The 18,257-nt window shown below is 41.1% G+C and overlaps 1 protein-coding gene across 3 annotated transcripts in view; it reads left to right on the forward strand.

Annotated features, from left to right (window-relative positions):
* The window catches only part of HHIPL1 (HHIP like 1), a 32,533-nt gene extending 16,843 nt beyond the window's left edge, over positions 1 to 15,690 (forward strand). For all 3 annotated transcript variants that reach the window (XM_054026788.1, XM_054026790.1, XM_054026789.1), the window contains exons 4-9: positions 1,377 to 1,705; positions 4,026 to 4,152; positions 4,784 to 4,929; positions 7,845 to 7,926; positions 10,172 to 10,254; positions 13,597 to 15,690. In XM_054026788.1, the coding sequence (XP_053882763.1) occupies positions 1,377 to 1,705; positions 4,026 to 4,152; positions 4,784 to 4,929; positions 7,845 to 7,926; positions 10,172 to 10,254; positions 13,597 to 14,216 (1,387 nt within the window). In that variant the 3' untranslated portion in view covers positions 14,217 to 15,690. The remainder of the gene's footprint in view (positions 1 to 1,376; positions 1,706 to 4,025; positions 4,153 to 4,783; positions 4,930 to 7,844; positions 7,927 to 10,171; positions 10,255 to 13,596) is intronic.
* The last annotated feature ends 2,567 nt before the right edge of the window (positions 15,691 to 18,257 follow it).

An 18,257-nucleotide genomic window follows, 5' to 3' on the forward strand; every position in this document is an offset into this window, starting at 1 on the left:
ATGTTTATTGTTTTCTTAAATATCTAATTCCAGTTTCCTCAACAGACATTAAAGCAGTATTCTTGTCTTTTGAAGGTAAAAATTACAGGAATTATAGAGAATGCCTTTGGTTTTAATTTCATGCTATAATGCAATAAAACCTAGATATGTTGACTCCAAGTCCTGTGGCTTATCCATTAGACCATGTTTCCATTAAACCAAAATGTCTTCATTTAAAAATAAATAATTCAGAACAGAGCTCTTCCCTAATATAGATTATGCAATTTTGCAATGCTGAACAAACACCCGCAATACTTACATTTGGAAATTAGCTGCTGACTATGTACTACATTTCATTTTCGTTACACTTTCAGTATGTAGCATAGTTGCCATAATGAACCAAGTGCTATCATAAATCTTGTTACTATATAGGAAGCTTTGTTACTGCAACCCTTTCTTTGCATATTAAGTATTGTTATTATGCTAATTTACATTACAACAGTAACGAATGTGTTTTTTAAAGAGCTATTAAAATCTGAAACACAAACCCAATTTTTAGCCACAATATACTGAACTGAGGCCAGTTTTCTAGGATCTAGATGGGGACTATAGAACTTTTCACTTCCAAGACACCAGTTTTAATCTGCCACGTTGGTAGTCCCAAAAAGTCATTACTATATGAAGGCTGTTCAGTGTCCCATGCAAAATGAGATAGATGTTCTTGGTCCAGTTGCTTAAGTACAAATATCCAGATAACAAAAAGTTCTACCACAACTGAAACCCTTGTTGGCAGCAAAGAGGCCAATGTCTGATTGGGCAAGGAAACTGCTCTCACCCTGGGAGGTGATCCCATTAATCTTCACTGCTGGATCGTGGCGAGGAAGCTTGCACTGCTGCCGCCACCTATTCTGGAGATAAATAGAGGGCTTCCGTCCATCTGGCATTTTTCATGAGCAATAAATTCACTTAGGCTGCAGTCCTGCAAATGCTAACCTGCCAATTTAACTTTTCTCCCATTCTCCCATAGCAGTCACACTGAGGTCTATAGATCTCCTCAGATGCTTGAAGTGAAATGTGTGAATGTTTGCAGAATCAGGGCCTTAATTTTTTATTTAAATCAGTTTTTCTTTTGTATGTAAGACTAAATCCTGCCCTCATTAAAGCCCTTGGCAAAGTTCTAGCTACTTTAAACTGCGTAGATTGGCTCCCATAAACTTCAACTACATTAATTTTTGATGCACTGAAAAACTTGTTTTCTGAAATAGAAATTATGAAATCTTAGACTGCATTTTAAAAAAACAACTTATCTTTGGTTAAGAATATGTGTTTAAGAGAGTGCTGTCTTTTCCCCTCTCTTTCTCTCTCTCTCTCTCTCTCTCTCTCTCTCACAAATACAGATCAACATTGCTAGGCAAGGTGTTACGGATCAATGTGGATAATAATGACCGTGGGCCTCTTTATAGAATCCCTCCAGACAACCCTTTTGTTAGTGACCCAAAAGCTCGACCTGAAGTCTATGCATACGGGGTGAGAAATATGTGGCGCTGCTCTTTCGATAGGGGCGAACCCTACACAAAGGAAGGGAAAGGGCGACTTTTCTGCGGAGATGTAGGACAGAATAAATTTGAAGAAGTTGACATTATAGAGAAAGGAAAAAATTATGGCTGGAGAGCAAGGGAAGGATTCAGCTGTTATGATAAGAAACTTTGCACCAATTCCTCACTAGGTAATTATACACTCTAAATAAATGACCTTGAGATTGGGTGGTGCCTGCACTTCCATTATTGACTTCTGCTTTCACAGGTTGATTGTGCAGTTGCAAACATGTATTTTTGGGTTTAAACTTGGCATATACAGCCTCATCCTGGGAGCAAGCTGACTTGAGAAGTTACATTAAAAACGTTTGCCATTTCTGAGTTACGAGAAAAATGAACTGAACTTTAATGCCCTGGCTATTCCACTTCTTAGCCAAATGTGCTGCTAATTATACCAAACTGTGCCAAGTTTTAATGGTGGTTCTGTGATTTGGACAAATATGCACGAGGGACAATTTTCATTTTTGCTACATAAGCAACACTTATATGCAATTCTGTGGAAGTCAGAGCTATTTGCTTTATCCAACACCTTGCCCCTGAGATATTAACATTTTACTTATTTATCTCCATAACTTATAAATGGTTTAGCTTCATAAAGAGAGATTCTTCAAGCTATTATTCCCCTACATGGATTGGTCACTCTGCCAGCTTTTAAAAGGCTACTGTATGCAGTGTGGTGATTTATTTTTTTTAATCCCAAAAGGAAAACACTCTTAACTTTTTATTTTTAACACTTGGGCTCAGTACACATGCTGTCTGCTACAGTTTGGTCAACATAGTAAATCTCAGGGCACGCCATGTCATAAATGTGTCTGGATTTTGGGCCACAGCTTCAGTGGGAGTAAATTGGCATAGCTTCACTGCAGCCAATGGAGTGACACCACTTTACACCAGCCAAGCATCTGGCCCATTGTGTTTTCATGTTGTTCAACACCCTACTTTTTTCTTTTTGCCATATAAATATCATCTTCCTATTCATTTAAATATAAGGAAATTGGTACATGAGAAAGGACGTTAAGAGCTATAAAATGTGGGTTAATGGGTTGGAAGGCACGTGACACATTTTAAGTCTGAATTCTCTTTCTTCTGCCACTGAAAAAATAGCCTTTTAAGTGTCCTTTTAATGCCTTTCTGTGTGTCGCTTACTTAAGCTACGTTAATGGGAACCTCCTTATCAGTGACCCGGTGGGTTCAGAACAGTTTCTGATGCTTTCATAGATTCTTTAAAATAAAAAAAATTGAGTTGTCAGAAGTAACTACTTTAGATGGATATATAAAAATGATACAGCATAGCTTCCCATCTGCCCTGACCCTTACAATACATGAATGCACCATATAGTTAAGGGGAGTGGGAAGGGCTTGGCAGCTCTCAGGATCCGGTCCAGTGTTATGTTGTGTAAACTGCTTTCTTTATGGAAACAGCTCATTAATTTTCTTGTCCTCAACAAGGGATTTCCCATCTGGCCTTCGTCATCTTCCCAAGGCAGAGAGTTACATTTGTTGACAGAAGAGGGCTGCCTAGGATTCCCTTCAGATCTCATCAGTGCCCATTCTAGCTCAGCTACAGCGGTCGCTTCAGAGAGATGAGGCTCTAGAGCAGCGGGTTGAGTGTCAAGCTGCCATTCAAGGCTCTCCCAGAGCCAGTCGCGGGAGTACTCGCTGAGAGACTGCAGGAGAGTGCTGAGCCCTTTGGATTCCCAGCAAATAAGTGTGGGGAAAACAGGATGGGGAGAGAAATGCATTTCCCTTCTCCAATTTCCTAGCTGCTGTGAGGGAGAAGAGGCATAAAGAGGAGAAATGCATGACCTCTTGCCCCCATATACATGTGCCCTCTGTCCCTATATTCAGGGGAGAGGGAGGAAACTTTTAAGATGGAGCCCTAGAGAGCCACAAAATGACTCTCTGCCCTGGCGATGTTTTGTGGTGATTTCATGAAGATTTTGCATCAAATATGGCAACACCGTCAGGATATCTCACCGCAATTATTTTGTGGCTCTTCAAGGTTAAGTTCCTCTGCTTCAGAGTGACATGAGAGTTTCCCTCTGACAGGGTTGTGAATATGCCGTTTCTTTCTTGCTTGCAGCCCTGTTCTAGAGGGGAGAGACAAGGCTCAGAGATACAGCTAGGCATCTTCCATGACCGCATGGAGCTAATCATAGAGCCCTTAGGTCCACCGCTAAGTGTACAAAATAATTTAAGTACTGGGTTAGTTTCTTAGTAAGGAGCCCCTAGTTATCACAGCCATTTGGGAGAAGAGACCCAAAAGGCCAAAGTGTAATAAAAATAAATTTGACTCCATTCAGTAGTTGATTTAGCTTGGAACAAGAAGCTGGATGGGAACTTGATAGTACACATCCCTGTCTAGTAACTATCTACCATTTTGTTGATAGAAAAGCTATTCTGTATCCTACTTAAAACAAGGCAAGACACAATATCTTCTCCCCTCTACAGATGATGTGCTTCCAATTTATGCTTATCCACACAAAATGGGGAAATCTGTTACAGGAGGCTATGTCTATCGGGGTTGTGAGTCTCCAAACCTGAATGGGCTGTACATATTTGGTGATTTTATGAATGGGTAAGTCCAGTTGCTCAGCAAGCATTACCCACAGCTAAAATCCTCCATTTTGCTGCATACATCTGCAAATGCTTCTGCAGTGTAACCCTCGCTGACTTACTGCTGTTTGGTTGGTTTATTCTGAGTGCAATCCCTTATTGCATATTACAAATGATTCACGTAACATGTTTTCATGTAATCATTATTCCATGTTGTTGTGAAGGTATATGATTATCACAACAGCAGTAGATGTTGCTGATTCACTTGGTGTCAGTACATGTGAATGGATGTGGCTTTGACATTGATTTAATACCATAAAAGGAGAGTAAATGACCATTCTGTATTTTGGCGCATCTTTAATGCATTGTACTGTCCAGCCACAGGAGGTATTTCCAGTCATAGAAGGTGCCTAACTCCCATTGAAATTAATGGGAGTTAGGCACCTAAATACCCGTGAGAGTCTGTACCCATGTATCTTAATGCTTCTGGTCCTATTAAATGTTCATCCCCTTTCATTTCTATTGAATCTAATGTGAGTGGAGAGCAGACATCCGTCATAGGATTGGGCACTCTTTTAATTATCCCATTTGGTACTATTAGATCAAAAGTATCTGTCCCAGTTGCCTGATGCAAGTTATTTTTTGTCTCACAGACGTTTAATGTCATTGAAAGAGAAGCGTTCTACTGGAGAATGGCAGTACACTGAAATTTGCATGGGAACAGGACAAACTTGCATGTTCCCTGGGCTTATCAATAATTATTATCAGTACATCATCTCTTTTGCTGAAGATGAGGCAGGTAATCATATAGTATTACACTGAACAGTGCGGTTGTATTTTATCTTCAGAGCAAAACACCGTGGAATGAGAATACCTTTTTAGGTTAAGAAGCACGCATTCTGGAGGGTAGCTCAGGTAAGATCCAGTGTGTTCCCAAACATTGAAAAATTGGACTCCCAAGTTCTCGCAGCTACCAAAAACAAAAAAGCAATTGTCATGCTTTTCAGACAGTGCACTATTCCTTAAATGGCCAGTGTATCATGCAATGATGAGCCCATCAGCAGTTTTGGGAGAGGGTTGCTTGCCTATTAATGTATTTATTTTTACTGTAGGTCCGTTTGCATTACCATCTGCCCCACTGTCATTTGGAGGGGAGCAAATGCCTGGGGACAAATACATTAAAACATCACTTAGAGGGAACCTTAATCTCCAATTTGAAAAAGCCAGAGGAAATGTATGGGAGTACATCTACACTGCAGTAAAAGAACCACAGCATGGTTTGGGGCTGACTCAGACTCATGATGCGTGGGCAGCAGGGCTAAAAAGTGCAGTGTAGATGTTTGAGCTCAGGCTGGAGCCTGGGCTCTGAAATCCCTTGAGGGAGAAAGTTCTCAGAGCCTGGGCTGAAGACCAAGCCTGAATGTCTACAATGCTGTTTTTAGCCCCACAGCCCAAGCCCTGCACGCTCGAATCAATTAACCCAGGCTCTGAGATTCAATGCCAAGGTTTTTTTTTTAATTGCAGTGTAGATGCAACTGGGTGTCCACCAGGTTGATGGTAAAAATGGAAGGAGTCTGGTATGTGATACAACACGCTTATGCTTTTGGCTCATTTAGGGGTCTGGACTGGACACTATAAATGGCTGACAGAAAATTAGACACAATGAGCGGTGAGGGTGAAACCTGCTCATACCGGCCTTGAATATTGTAAATCTCCTTTCGGAGTGAAACAGAATGGAAGTTGTACACTGTTTTAGTATCTTGCAATGTGTGAATTGCAAACAATTGTATCTTTGCTTTTAGGTTCATACTCTGGCAAAACTTCCATTGGAGTCAATGAGAGTTTTGCTCAGGTAGCAGGTCTCGCTTTTAAATTATTTTATCTGTGGAAAGGCTTCAGGATAAGCTACTGGCTTTGTATGTTACAAGAGTGATTTCTTATTATATGAAACGGGGGCGGAAGAGGATCTGAAGGGGAAACTTGACATTGGTCAACTGTTAGTACATTCATATTGTTAATTTTGTGGGACTGAAGTAAGGATAAGCACACTGTACAATTCATAGCAGTAGACGAATTAGAGTCATTCCACAAATGTTTAGCATGGTTGCTAAGCAGCAGCATGCACTACATTGAAATTTAGGAGTTTGTGCTCTTAGCCATTGTAATGTAAGTCTTGTTGGCTTCTGATCACAATGACTCCTGCCACAATCCCCGAGGTATGTTTTTATAACTCTTTGTTGTTCCTGGACAGTTGAGTAGACAATGTTTGGTATTAATGCAGGCTGGATGCAATTGAAAACTGAATGTACAATTTTTCCCCTTTTTTTATATTTAAAAATAAAACCCTTTATTGACATAATTAGCCTATTCCCTCCCTAGGCTTCAGAGCCAGCACTCCAACCCAAACCACAACATCTACACTGCTGTTTTTAGCACCACCGCGCAAACCCAAGACTAGGTTTTTTAAAACACAGTGGGAACGTACCCAGTGGAGTGCAAAGTAGATATAAAATACCACCATTCTGTAGCTTTTTACACTTACATTGCACTGGAATAAGTGACTGTACAAGGTGCAATGGAGTATCAGGTTTGTAATCTGTTAACAGGTTTAGTTCTTCCTATGTATTCATTTCAGTATAATGGAAAGAAAAGGTATCACTAAATTAATATTTTCCTCTACTGAGTTCAGGGTATAATCTTCTCTTGGGCCCTTTGCTGTCCGGAGATGTTTGTTTATGACTTTATCAGTCAGTTATTTGAGTGGGCCTTCCCTTACTAAAATGCTTGTTTTCAGGATTACTACTTTGACGAGCGGGAAACAGGCTCCTGTGCAATGGCAAACCACAGTTTTTTTTGGTGTACTTGTGACATTTGCATAAAATTGAAGGAAGGTCCCAAATCAGCTCTCTGGTGCTAGTGTATGGGTGGGTATGTTCTGCATGCATAAAAGTCAGGTTATGTGATTGGTCCTGTGCACAGTTAACCTCATTAGTAGGGCAGTGACTATTTTCAGGTTAAATGTCTGGAAAAATTATTGATGAGTCATGGCAAAATTTGATTAAAATCCAGGAGCAAATCTTGAGGCTCCCTATGCAGTTGGGATTATACCCAAGCAAAATCAGAGTAAAGACCTCAGGATTTTGCACACAAGGTTTCTCCTTGATTCCCACCCACACCCATGATTTCTTTAATTTCAACTCTCCTGCTGCTGCTTCCCCTTCTCCTCTTCACTGAATGCATAGGAGGTGCTTTAGGGGGTCTGGCAGGTCAAGGCTTCTCCCAACCAGCAGGTCTGTGCCTGTTTCTCTCTACCCTTCTCTCTGCACTTTGGGGATGGGTAACCCAGAGAATATCCTCAGCAGCAGGCCTGAAGCCAGTCACTGTGAGGCAGGGGTGAGGAACCCAAAGTGTAGCCTTTCCAGCAGGCAGGCTGGTGAATGAAGTGTGTGTGAAGGAAATCAGTGAGTTTTGACATAAAATTCTCTCTGTCAGGAAGAGCTGTATGAATAATCTGTAACTAATTTATTTGATCAAATTTGTCCTCATAAAAATCTATTTTCTCCAATTATTTTAATATTTTCACAGAATAATTCTTGGTACGTAGCCCATTCTCTGTCTGTTTGTTGTATTTTATATTCATTTTTTTCGATTGGATGCATAGGTTTCATGACAGGTTTCTCTTCCCAGACAGTAATTCTTACTTGTTTTTCTAAGGAGAACTTTACTTCATGTCTACTGGAGTACCAAGTGCCACTGCTCCCAATGGAGTAGTTTACAAAATAGTAGACACCTCACGGTAAGAAATGCTCTTGTTACAAAATCTACATTTTGGTTCAGTGGACCTGGGTTCAAATGTGATTGATGGTTATGGCTGAAATAAATTGCTCTTGTTTCACCTTGGTCCCTTGTTAAAGAGTAAACCAGTGTAAACAGGGACTGGCTTCATATTAGAGAGTTGTGAGCAAGCTTCCTAGTGGATGCTCGGGGTTTCCACAGAGTTGAAGTCTGTATTGGTGGGTGATCCATGGATTTGCTTTGAAGGGGGTTGTATACCTTACCTGGGTGTGAGGGTTATTCAGTGTCAGCTTGAAAAGCAGGCAGCTGGTTTTGTGGGACTCGAGTCTCTCAGAGGCTGCTGTATTAGGGGACAATGGAGCCTCACGACTTCTGCCCAAACTGATGCTGCCTTTGTCAAGGTGGTTGATACGTTCCCGACAGGCCCATCTACTCCCTGTTCCCTCCTGCACAAAGCCCATCTCCACAGAGCGCCTTCTGCAGCTGGCCGACACCTTCTGCAGGGGAGGTGCGAGATCCATGTCCACAGAGGGGCCTCTCTATGTGAATTAAAGGGCGCAGCCCAGCCTGATATTAGCACCACCACTTTCTATAACTAAAACAGAAAAAATAAAATAAAAACTGAATTTACTTTTTGCTATTTATGCTTTTGGTGTAATGGTGGAACTAGCTTGGACAGTGGCATGAAGACTAGGGCTTCACTTTCGGGATCTTATGTTATTGCACGAAGTTGTTGTATCTGGGACATTAACAATGTAGGAGAATCTTCGGGAGGATTTATAGATTTTAATTTACTTAAAACATGACTATTAAAGGACCAAATAATGCCTTCAGATAAATGTGCCCTGTAGGCTTTTTAAGACGTGTGTTTATTTAAAATAAACTAAATTTGGGCATCAGCTCTCTGAGCATCTTTTTCAAGTCTGCCTGGGAAAACTCCATATTTCCAGAGAATATCTCTCTACTTTCTGATTGTATATTGGTAGTTTCTGAATTCCAGAACTTCACCCTTCTCTTTTTTTCTCTGACTCCTTTGCAGACTAGTACTTTTTAGATCGTATTATTGCCCATCAACTGAAACAATTTAGAATATTTCCTGCATGCCACAGAATGTATTAAAAAGATGCTTGCCGTTTCCATGGTACAAACCAGCATCTTAAAACCATAGACATCACTTTTTAAAATATAAAGTACAGTGCTTATTAGTATCAAACCACATAGAAACATTTAAAATTTTGAAAAACAGAACTCAACAGGCAATCTATAAATTATAAATGAAGGTCTCCTTAGTAGTACTCATTATAGAGCATAACAGTGGGAAAATAAAGATTTATATACGGGCTTACAAAAGTATAGTATCCACAAGTCAATAAGTGAGAGAGCTATTCTTCATGTCTGGCTACTACAATCTTCTTTCCAGACACAGCAGATGCAAACGACTCTAATTATATAGGGATTATTTGCTGCATGTGTGCATGCAAATAGTCAGACTGCATTATCCAACTGTTGCACTGCTTTGAAAATCCTCAGAAGCCCTGAAAATAACAAACCAAATATCAGAGGAAAAAGTGGCTATGTACTGGGTGTAACTTCTCAAAAGTGAGGGACGCTGCCACGGCAAACAAGCTTGAGTCAAATGAATGTAGCATTTTAGGAGAGTGTTTCTTTAAAAGGGACTCTGAATGTAAAAATCTAATTTGAAGTGAATTGCATCTATGATGCCGTTTAAACTGTTAACTTGCTGTCAGTGACAAATTCCAGATACCTTTTATTTTCCATTTTCTATTGTGTGAATTGTGGTCCAAAGTGAAGTGTATTTTTGTTTTAAATATATAAATGAATGCATGCCATCTTGTTTCTATGGAGATGGCTTGGAAACTTGCATGTGAACATGACATTCATTTCAGCTATCTAACAAACATTGTGTAGCTTTATGCTTTTTTCTGTTCAATTTGATCCATATCTTTCTGTATTGCTTGAACCCATCAATGATTTGTACTTTGATGGATCCAGCAATGATAAAGAAAATGCTATCAAAATATTGCACATGCTTGTGAATATTTGAGCTCTCTGTTATACAGAGTGAATAGGATTTTGTGAGGTGGGATGTAAGAGTTTATTTGGGTCATTTAAATAGACTTTTTTCCACAAGTGTGAAATTTATTGAAAAGCAATGGAAACAAAGAATGCTGCTGATACCATTGGAAAGCAATTCATCCTGCATTGTCTGTGTTCCTCTTTCACAGGAGAGCACCCCCAGGAAAATGCCGGGTTGAGCCTGTGTCAGTGAAAGTGAAAAGCAGGCTCATAAAGTTTGTGCCAAAGGAGAGTGAGTATTGTTGTTGCTCCTTATTTTTAATCCATAAATATAAACTCAAAACCGGCATTGTCTTTTTGGATGTGTAAACCATCCAGAGCCTCGGCCCCAGTCTATCCTTAAAATTAATTTCTACCTACTCCTTTTTAATATAAGGAGTGGAAGGATAGTTGAGGCACTAGCCTAGGACTTAGGAGAGGCTGGTTCAATTCCTTGCTGCGCTACAGACTTCCTGTGTAACCTTGGGCAAGTCACTGAAGGCAGGTCTACACTTAAAATGCCGCAGCAGTTCAGTGAAGACACTACCTATGCTGATGGGAGAGCTTCTTCTGTCGGCATAGCTAATCCACCTCTGTGAGAAGTAGTAGCTGTGTCAACGGGAGAAGCTCTGGAGTATTGTGTCCAGTTCTGGGCACCACATTTCAAGAAAGATGTGGAGAAATTGGAGAGGGTACAGAGAAGAGCAACAAGAATGATTAAAGGTCTTGAGAACATGACCTATGAAGGAAGGCTGAAATAATTGGGTTTGTTTAGTTTGGAAAAGAGAAGACTGAGAGGGGACATGATAGCAGTTTTCAGGTATCTAAAAGGGTGTCATAAGGAGGAGGAAGAAAACTTGTTCACCTTAGCCTCTAAGGATAGAACAAGAAGCAATGGGCTTAAACTGCAGCAAGGGAGGTTTAGGTTGGACATTAGGACAAAGTTCCTAACTGTCAGGGTGATTAAACACTGGAATAAACTGCCTAGGGAGGTAGTGGGATCTCCATCTCTGGAGATATTTAAGAGTAGATTAGATAAATGTCTATCAGGGATGGTCTAGACAGTATTTGGTCCTGCCATGAGGGCAGGGGACTGGACTCAATGACCTCTCGAGGTCCCTTCCAGCCTTAGAATCTATGAATCTATGACATTGTGCTGTCTACACTGGGAGTTAGGTTGATATAACGGCATCACTTGGGATGTGGATTTTTCACACCCTTGAGCAATGTAGTTATACCAATTTAAGTTTGTGCTATAGACCTCACCTTAGTCTTTCTGTGCCTCAGTTCAGCGTCTGTAAAATGGGAATAGCAGCACTCCGCTTCCTCACAGTGTTGTGAGGATAAATACATTCAAGATTGTGAGGCACTCTGATACTGTGGTGGTGGGAGGCCATAGAAGTACCTAGGATAGACATACTAAACATTCAGCTTAGACTGTCCCTCCTTACATGACTTTTTCCTATTCCCTCCCATCTTCCCTTTCTGTGGTAGATAGCGATATGGCTGTCTCATTAAGAGCAGCGTGGATTCCCTGTGCCAGGGCTTAAATTCAGCCGGAGCCGTTCAGAGCAGAGCTCGGGTAAATATTCCGGTAGGGCAGAAGCCCTGAGCCCCGCCTCCTCCTGTGGCTGTGGGGCAGAAGCCCTCAGGTTCTGGGAAATTGTGAGAATTTAAACCCTGCCTGTTGCCATCTCTGCCCTGGAATCTTGAATTCTACAGTGCTTTCCACTAGGAAAACAGTGGATTTTGGAGTACCTCTGAATAGGCAGAAGCACTCCAGGGGGTGAAAAATCTTGTTATTAGAGGACTGGAAAGTAGCTCATTGGGAGAGAATGGATCTGAGCCATTGATTCTTAGAGGATGGGAAAGGATGAGGAAAATGCTCTCAAAAGATTCAGTTCAGTCAGATAGTCAGCTGAACTTCTGGCTTACGCAAACCTTCCAGTCCCTACTGATTGCCTGTTACTAAATGTAGTATTGCATAATGATAGACTTTATCAATTAGTGAGCTCCAGAATTGCTGAGTACATTGCGAGATCAGGCCCTAAAGCCAACAATGTGTGAGGGTACATCTACACTACAGGGGGGAGTCGATTTAAGATACGCAAATTCAGCTACGTGAATAGCGTAGCTGAATTCGACGTATGGCAGCCGTGAGGACTGCAGCAAAATCGACTTCTGCGGCTTCCTGTCGACGGCGCTTACTCCCACCTCCGCTGGTGGAGTAAGAGCGTCGATTCGGGGATCGATTGTCGCGTCCCGACAGGACGCGATAAATCGATCCCCGAGAGGTCGATTTCTACTCGCCGATTCAGGTGGGTAGTGTAGACCTAGCCTAAGTTTCCAGAGTGTAATAATCTCTTCTCTGTATTGTCAGTTTCCCCAATTTCTTTCTGTCTTTAAAAACTGAGCTTTCAGAATAGGGAATGCTTTTCATGCTACAAACAGGACCCCCCTGCCAACACATGGGATTCTGGGAGGATGTTCCAAAAATTGAGTCCTTCCAAATCTTGGCTAGTCGAGAATGTGGGTTATTAAGGAGAGGGTGGTGTTTGACACTTTTTCCCTTCTGTATATTAAAAAGGATAATGAGTGAGGTTGGAGCGGAAGTCCGTAGGCTAAACAGCAGAATTTTGACATCTTTGCAAATATGCATAACATTGTGAGAGCTAATTGGTTGATTTATTATTCTGAATAAAGCAACTATCCCTTTGATTAGCCTATATTTATTTTTAACTTAAAAATAGAATGAATAAGCAAGTCCAGTAATTCCAGGAAGCTGCAACAGTAAAATATGTCCAGCCCTTTGCAGTTCAAGGCTGTTTTAAAAAAACTCACTGTTTTATGTGTTGTCCTGGCAACTCGGCTCTTTTTGCACATTCCAGTTACCAGAGAGAATTGATTGTGAATGTTTGTGATTCCAGCCACACTGAAGTATCTGGCACAGTGGGGAGGCTGGAGCTCTCACAATCTGGTAATGATCCAGTCATTAGTAATGAAGAGGACAGCAAAAGTAGAAGCATGTCTTTTTAAAAATGCTTTCTGCAGGGACAAGAGGTACAGGGAGAGAATTCTGTTTCTTGCCAGAAGTTTTCAGCAAGTCTGACTCTTGATGTGTCCACGCATTAAAGTTCTGTCAGTAAACGGTGCATGGAAATTTGGTAATGTTTCCTTTTTTGTCCTATTTATTGGCATTGAACAGTGCAGTCATCTCCAGCAGCCAGACATTCTTAAAAGCACTGGAAACTTTTAGCTGATGCAATGTTGGTTTAACTACTCAACAAGATCAAGAAAGCAAACTCCATTAGGCCTTGGCAACGCTCGCGGATTCACAACGCTGCCGCGTGTAGTCGCGCCGCCAGCGCTGTGAGAGCTCTCTCGCAGTGCTGCAAGTACTCCACCTCTCCGAGTACTTTTTTTCACACTCCTGAGCGCAGCAAGTGCTGCGCTGTGAATTGCCAGTGTAGCCAAGGCCTTAGAGAAGTTAAATACAGTGGAGCTATAAGTTAGCACTGTTTTTATGTAGTCATTTTAAACTATTGTACTAGCTTTATAGACTCATTATTGTTACCTCTGTTTTTCCCCCAATAAGAACTGATTGTGAAAACACCAACCCAACGGCCTAGATTAAGGACCACCACCAAAGCCCCAAGGAGGGGTAGGCCAACTTCCGAAACACCCCGTGCCACTACTCCAGACTGGCTGGAACAAATCTTGAACCTTCTAAGGAATCAAAATAGAGTGCAGGTGACCTCCAGGACACCAACAACCAAACCCTCGAAGTCCAGGAAAGGGGGGAAGAGTGGGGAAAGGAGAGGGCAGAGAAGGAAAAACAAACCTCCCAGCACTCTGTCTCCCCCACAGCTCCTGAGTGGTGCAGTGCGACTGATGAACAGGCAAGCACGAGGAAGGGACCGGGGAAGGGTGGAGATTTACATCAGTGGAGAGTGGGGCACTGTATGTGACGACTTCTGGAACTCCAAAGCTGCAGCTGTGGTGTGTCGCCAGTTAGGGTTCCCTTATGTTGTCAAGGCAACCAAGAGAGCGGAGTTTGGGGAAGGACATTCGCTTCGGATTCTTCTTGATGATGTTGAATGCACGGGGCAGGAGAAGAACCTGCTGGAATGCACACACGCAGACGTTGGCAAAAACAACTGCTCCCACAAAGAAGATGCAGGAGTGATATGTAGCCATGAAGAGGTTATAAACTGAAAACTAATAACAGCACATTGGGAGGAATGGGAGGGTAGAACTGGACTAAACTCATCTTTCTTTTTCCCCCCTTTTAAACAGTGGATGTATTGAATACAGTATATTTAGCCCTGAGGATGCTATATCTGATTTAAGTAATCTTGCAGTCTTGTCCCCATACATTCTATAATGTGTGTGCTGAGAGGAGAGAGAATGTACAGAACATAATCGCTTGAGCATGTGTGTGAACGGGGATCAGGGTTTTCTTTTTTACAGGTAGAAACAGAAACATCCTCATGTTAGCGATTATGAAATAGAAAGATGCCCTCCTTTGTCATCTCAGATGCAACTATAGCACAGCGTTCCCCCAGCCAGGTCTGGCAGCATTCTGCTGAAAAACATTCCCAAATGGCAATGTTTTAAAGGTTTGTTTATCCAAACCTTCACATTGCCTGCTTAACTGTTCTGGCACCTCTACAAAAAAATGAACATTGATCTTTGAGCATCTACGAGTCTGTGTGTTTTGTTGTGGAACATGGAGATAACTTAGTGTTGAATCTCCATGCTCTGGCTTAAAAAGGAAAATGAAGACAGGGGACTGATTCTCCTCTCTAGCTGTTTTTATGCTGGTGTAAATGTATTGACTAAAGTGGGAATTATACCTGTTTACATGAGGAAGGAATCCTACCCAGAGTCACTGTAGTGCCTGGAAGAATTATGTATTAAATTCTACAAATTGATTGAAATTTCAGAGAGTCTTGTCTCATCTCACTTGCACCAGAGTAACCTCATTGACTTCACTGGAGTTACTCCGATTTACACCAGTGTAAGCAAAAGGCAAATCCAGCCCATTGTACATATGGTGGCTCTAATCCAGTTTAACTTCAGTCCTGATTGTACCCTGCCTTGAGCCTTGTGTAGCCACATACCTCTGTGCAAAACAGGTGCAAAATGCTACCAAATCAGAAATGTAGCATTTTACACCCATTTTGCACAGGTGTAAATGACTACAAAAGGGGCAATGTCATAGAGAACAAGGCCTGTTACACATGTACTATCCTTAAAGGGACACCATCGGCTTCAAAAAAATCTCACACTTCTGTCTGAATTGTGTTTTTGTTTTTTTTTGTTTTTTTTACAAGTAACACATAAGTAACACTAACTGAATGAGTGGAGACACATTGTTTCTCTCGCTCTTTCTCTCTCTCTCTCACGCTTTTTAAAATAGTTTTTGTCCTCATTTTATGTACAGTAATTTTCACTTTATATTCAGTGTCCGTTTGCTATTTACTGTGTATCTTTCACACAGCAACGTGGGAAAGATGAAAAAAGGGAATATGTAGTACTTGTAAAGACAGCCAGCAGAATTCAAACGCAAGACTTAGAATCTGCAACTATTGACTAATTTTGTTGAAATAGCCGAGAATCCAAGCTGACCACATCCTTTCAAATCCAAAACACAACTCCAGATGCTAAATAAATTGGTTTAAAATGATCATTCCTGAAATTTCTTGAAGACCCTATAAATAATCCTTGATGGTAAAGAATGGCGTCCGTGTGTAAGCAGAGATGATGAAAGGAGTAGCACAGACTACAACTTTCTGTTCCATGTTAATCAAGTTAAAAGGGGAAAACAAAGAAGTAACATGCCTTTTGTGGAATGGTTTCAGAGTAGCAGCCGTGTTAGTCTGTATCTGCAAAAAGAACAGGAGTACTTGTGCTCAAATAAATTTGTTAGTCTCTAAGGTGGCACAAGTACTCCTGTTCTTTTTGTGGAATGTTATTCTTGTTGCTGCAAAAAATGTCGTCAAGGCTTTTTTCACGGCAATCCAGTAACCAGGTGCAGCTGTTGAAAACTTGGGGATACTCAGTTTGGATGTATCAGATTGTTTTGGGAACAATTAGAGAAGCCCTTTGTAAATTTGTCTATAAAACCATTGGGCCACATACAACAGTTTTTTGGGCGGGTTGGGGGAAATAATTTATATTTCTTAACATTTGTTTTAAAAAATTCCCCTTCCCCTTTCTTTTTTATAATCCAGTTTATAGCTGTTCAATTTTAAACGGAAATTTGAGGGGGTGTTCTGCTTAAAATCTGTAGGTAGGTTCTGGCCCACGTGAACTAACGCTATCCCAGAATACTCCTGGATGATTTGAGTATCTTTGCCAAAGACAAGGTGGGGAGGAACCTTAACATGGCGAAGAGGAGCAGGTGATTGAGTACTCCTCAGATTAAAGTCTTAATTTACTTTATGCCTGCTTTTCGCCAGCTGGAGCCTTTGGCAGCAGAATGTAAGTAAATGCCACCTCATCATTGAGGACTGTCAGTGTTGATCACCAGCATCTCCTAGTTGCTGCTGTTGCCACCTTGTGGCACTCATTCTCTGCTGGGAGAGGAGAACATAAGGAATACTCAAGGCCACGGCTATCACCTCTCTATTGGTACACGGGGGAGGTGACGACAACTGACACCAGCAAGTTCAGATACAAAGCTCTGCAGTCCCAGTGTGTGCTGTGGGAATCATGTGGATGCCACACAGCGTATAGAGAAAATATACAGTATTAGAAACAGAGGCCATCTATTATATTTTTCCCTAACAGTTTCCCACCAGTACTGTGCTCCCACAGTTGCTTCCTCCAGAGGAAGTGCAACAGTGGGAAAACTTGGGGGGCAGCATAGACAAAGAGAAAGTGAGTGTGTGCATTCTATGCATATTCATACAACAGAGAAGGTAAGTATTCCTGATCATCATGATCCCTTCTAGCCTTAAAAATCTATGTATTTTTCACTCTCTAATTCTGCAGCATTTAAATAAAGAGCCTCTGATGTCAAAGGCTTGAAATACCTGTACATTTAAATATTTAATGCATCATCAGCTATTTAATAAGATTCTTATTGTTAGAATTTGTCATTCTTTTAATGCTCACTGCTTCACTTGTTTCACAGTTCACATATAAATTTAGTTTTAGATATGTCCTATTCCTTCATCAGAATATGCCAATGCACAGACCTCTGTGCTAGTGGACCATGATGCAGGATCAGCACCTGAAACTGTCAGTTACCACAGTGCAATTGTGGATATGTTATTCATGAGTTATGTGGCTTCCCCAGAGACTTTGCCTTAAACTGTTGTAGTGTTGCTGTGTGCTGTTAAACAATTGCTTCTTTCCACCCCAGAAGTGGCTGCGTTTCAATATTGGATTGCAGTTCCTCTGTATGTGAATGCAGAGTTTCTGAAACACTTTAAGAACCTTGAGGAGGAAACATGCTGTATAAATTGAGATGTTTTTATCCTCTATCTGGTAATGTAAATGTATCTCAAAACTAATGACAGGTTTCAGAGTAGCAGCCGTGTTAGTCTGTATCCGCAAAAAGAAGAACAGGAGTACTTGTGGCACCTTAGAGACTAACAAATTTATTAGAGCACGAAGAAGTGGGCTGTAGTCCACGAAAGCTTATGCTCTAATAAATTTGTTAGTCTCTAAGGTGCCACAAGTACTCCTGTTCTTCTTTTTTCTCAAAACTAAGCTATTATATGTTCTCTTTAGCCACTAAGGAGTCCTGGACCACCAAAAGGAAGAAAAATAGTTTGAAAATGAGTTCTATTTCATCTGTGTGAAATTTCAGTTTTAGATTTTTAAGAAATATGCAGAGCAGAATTCTGCAGTGAGAACCCTGCCCACTTCCCATGTATCAGCTTGCTGGGTATAAACAGTAGCCCACACATTTCTTATGCTACTAAATACAAGCAGGTTTCTAGAAATTTTGATGGCGCCCAGAACCTGCCCCCCCCAAACTGTCTTTAATTAATATTAAGGCTCTGACTCAAACTCAGGAAATTGAGTATCAGCATTGCAAGTGACACACTGTTTTTAACATGTCAAAGAATGGAAGAAAACAAAGACACCAGGGTATGAGTCAGGGACAGAATTTCAGCCTTAATGGCACATTTCCTGGCATTAGCTGGATAGTCACACCCCAAATTAAAGTTATTTAAACTTTATATTTGGGTGTGTTTGAGATTGAGGGGGAAAAGGGATCACTGAGTGCAAAGTTGTTCT

This window comes from Malaclemys terrapin, chromosome 4 (assembly GCF_027887155.1).
Source record: "Malaclemys terrapin pileata isolate rMalTer1 chromosome 4, rMalTer1.hap1, whole genome shotgun sequence".
Lineage (NCBI taxonomy): Eukaryota > Metazoa > Chordata > Testudines > Emydidae > Malaclemys > Malaclemys terrapin.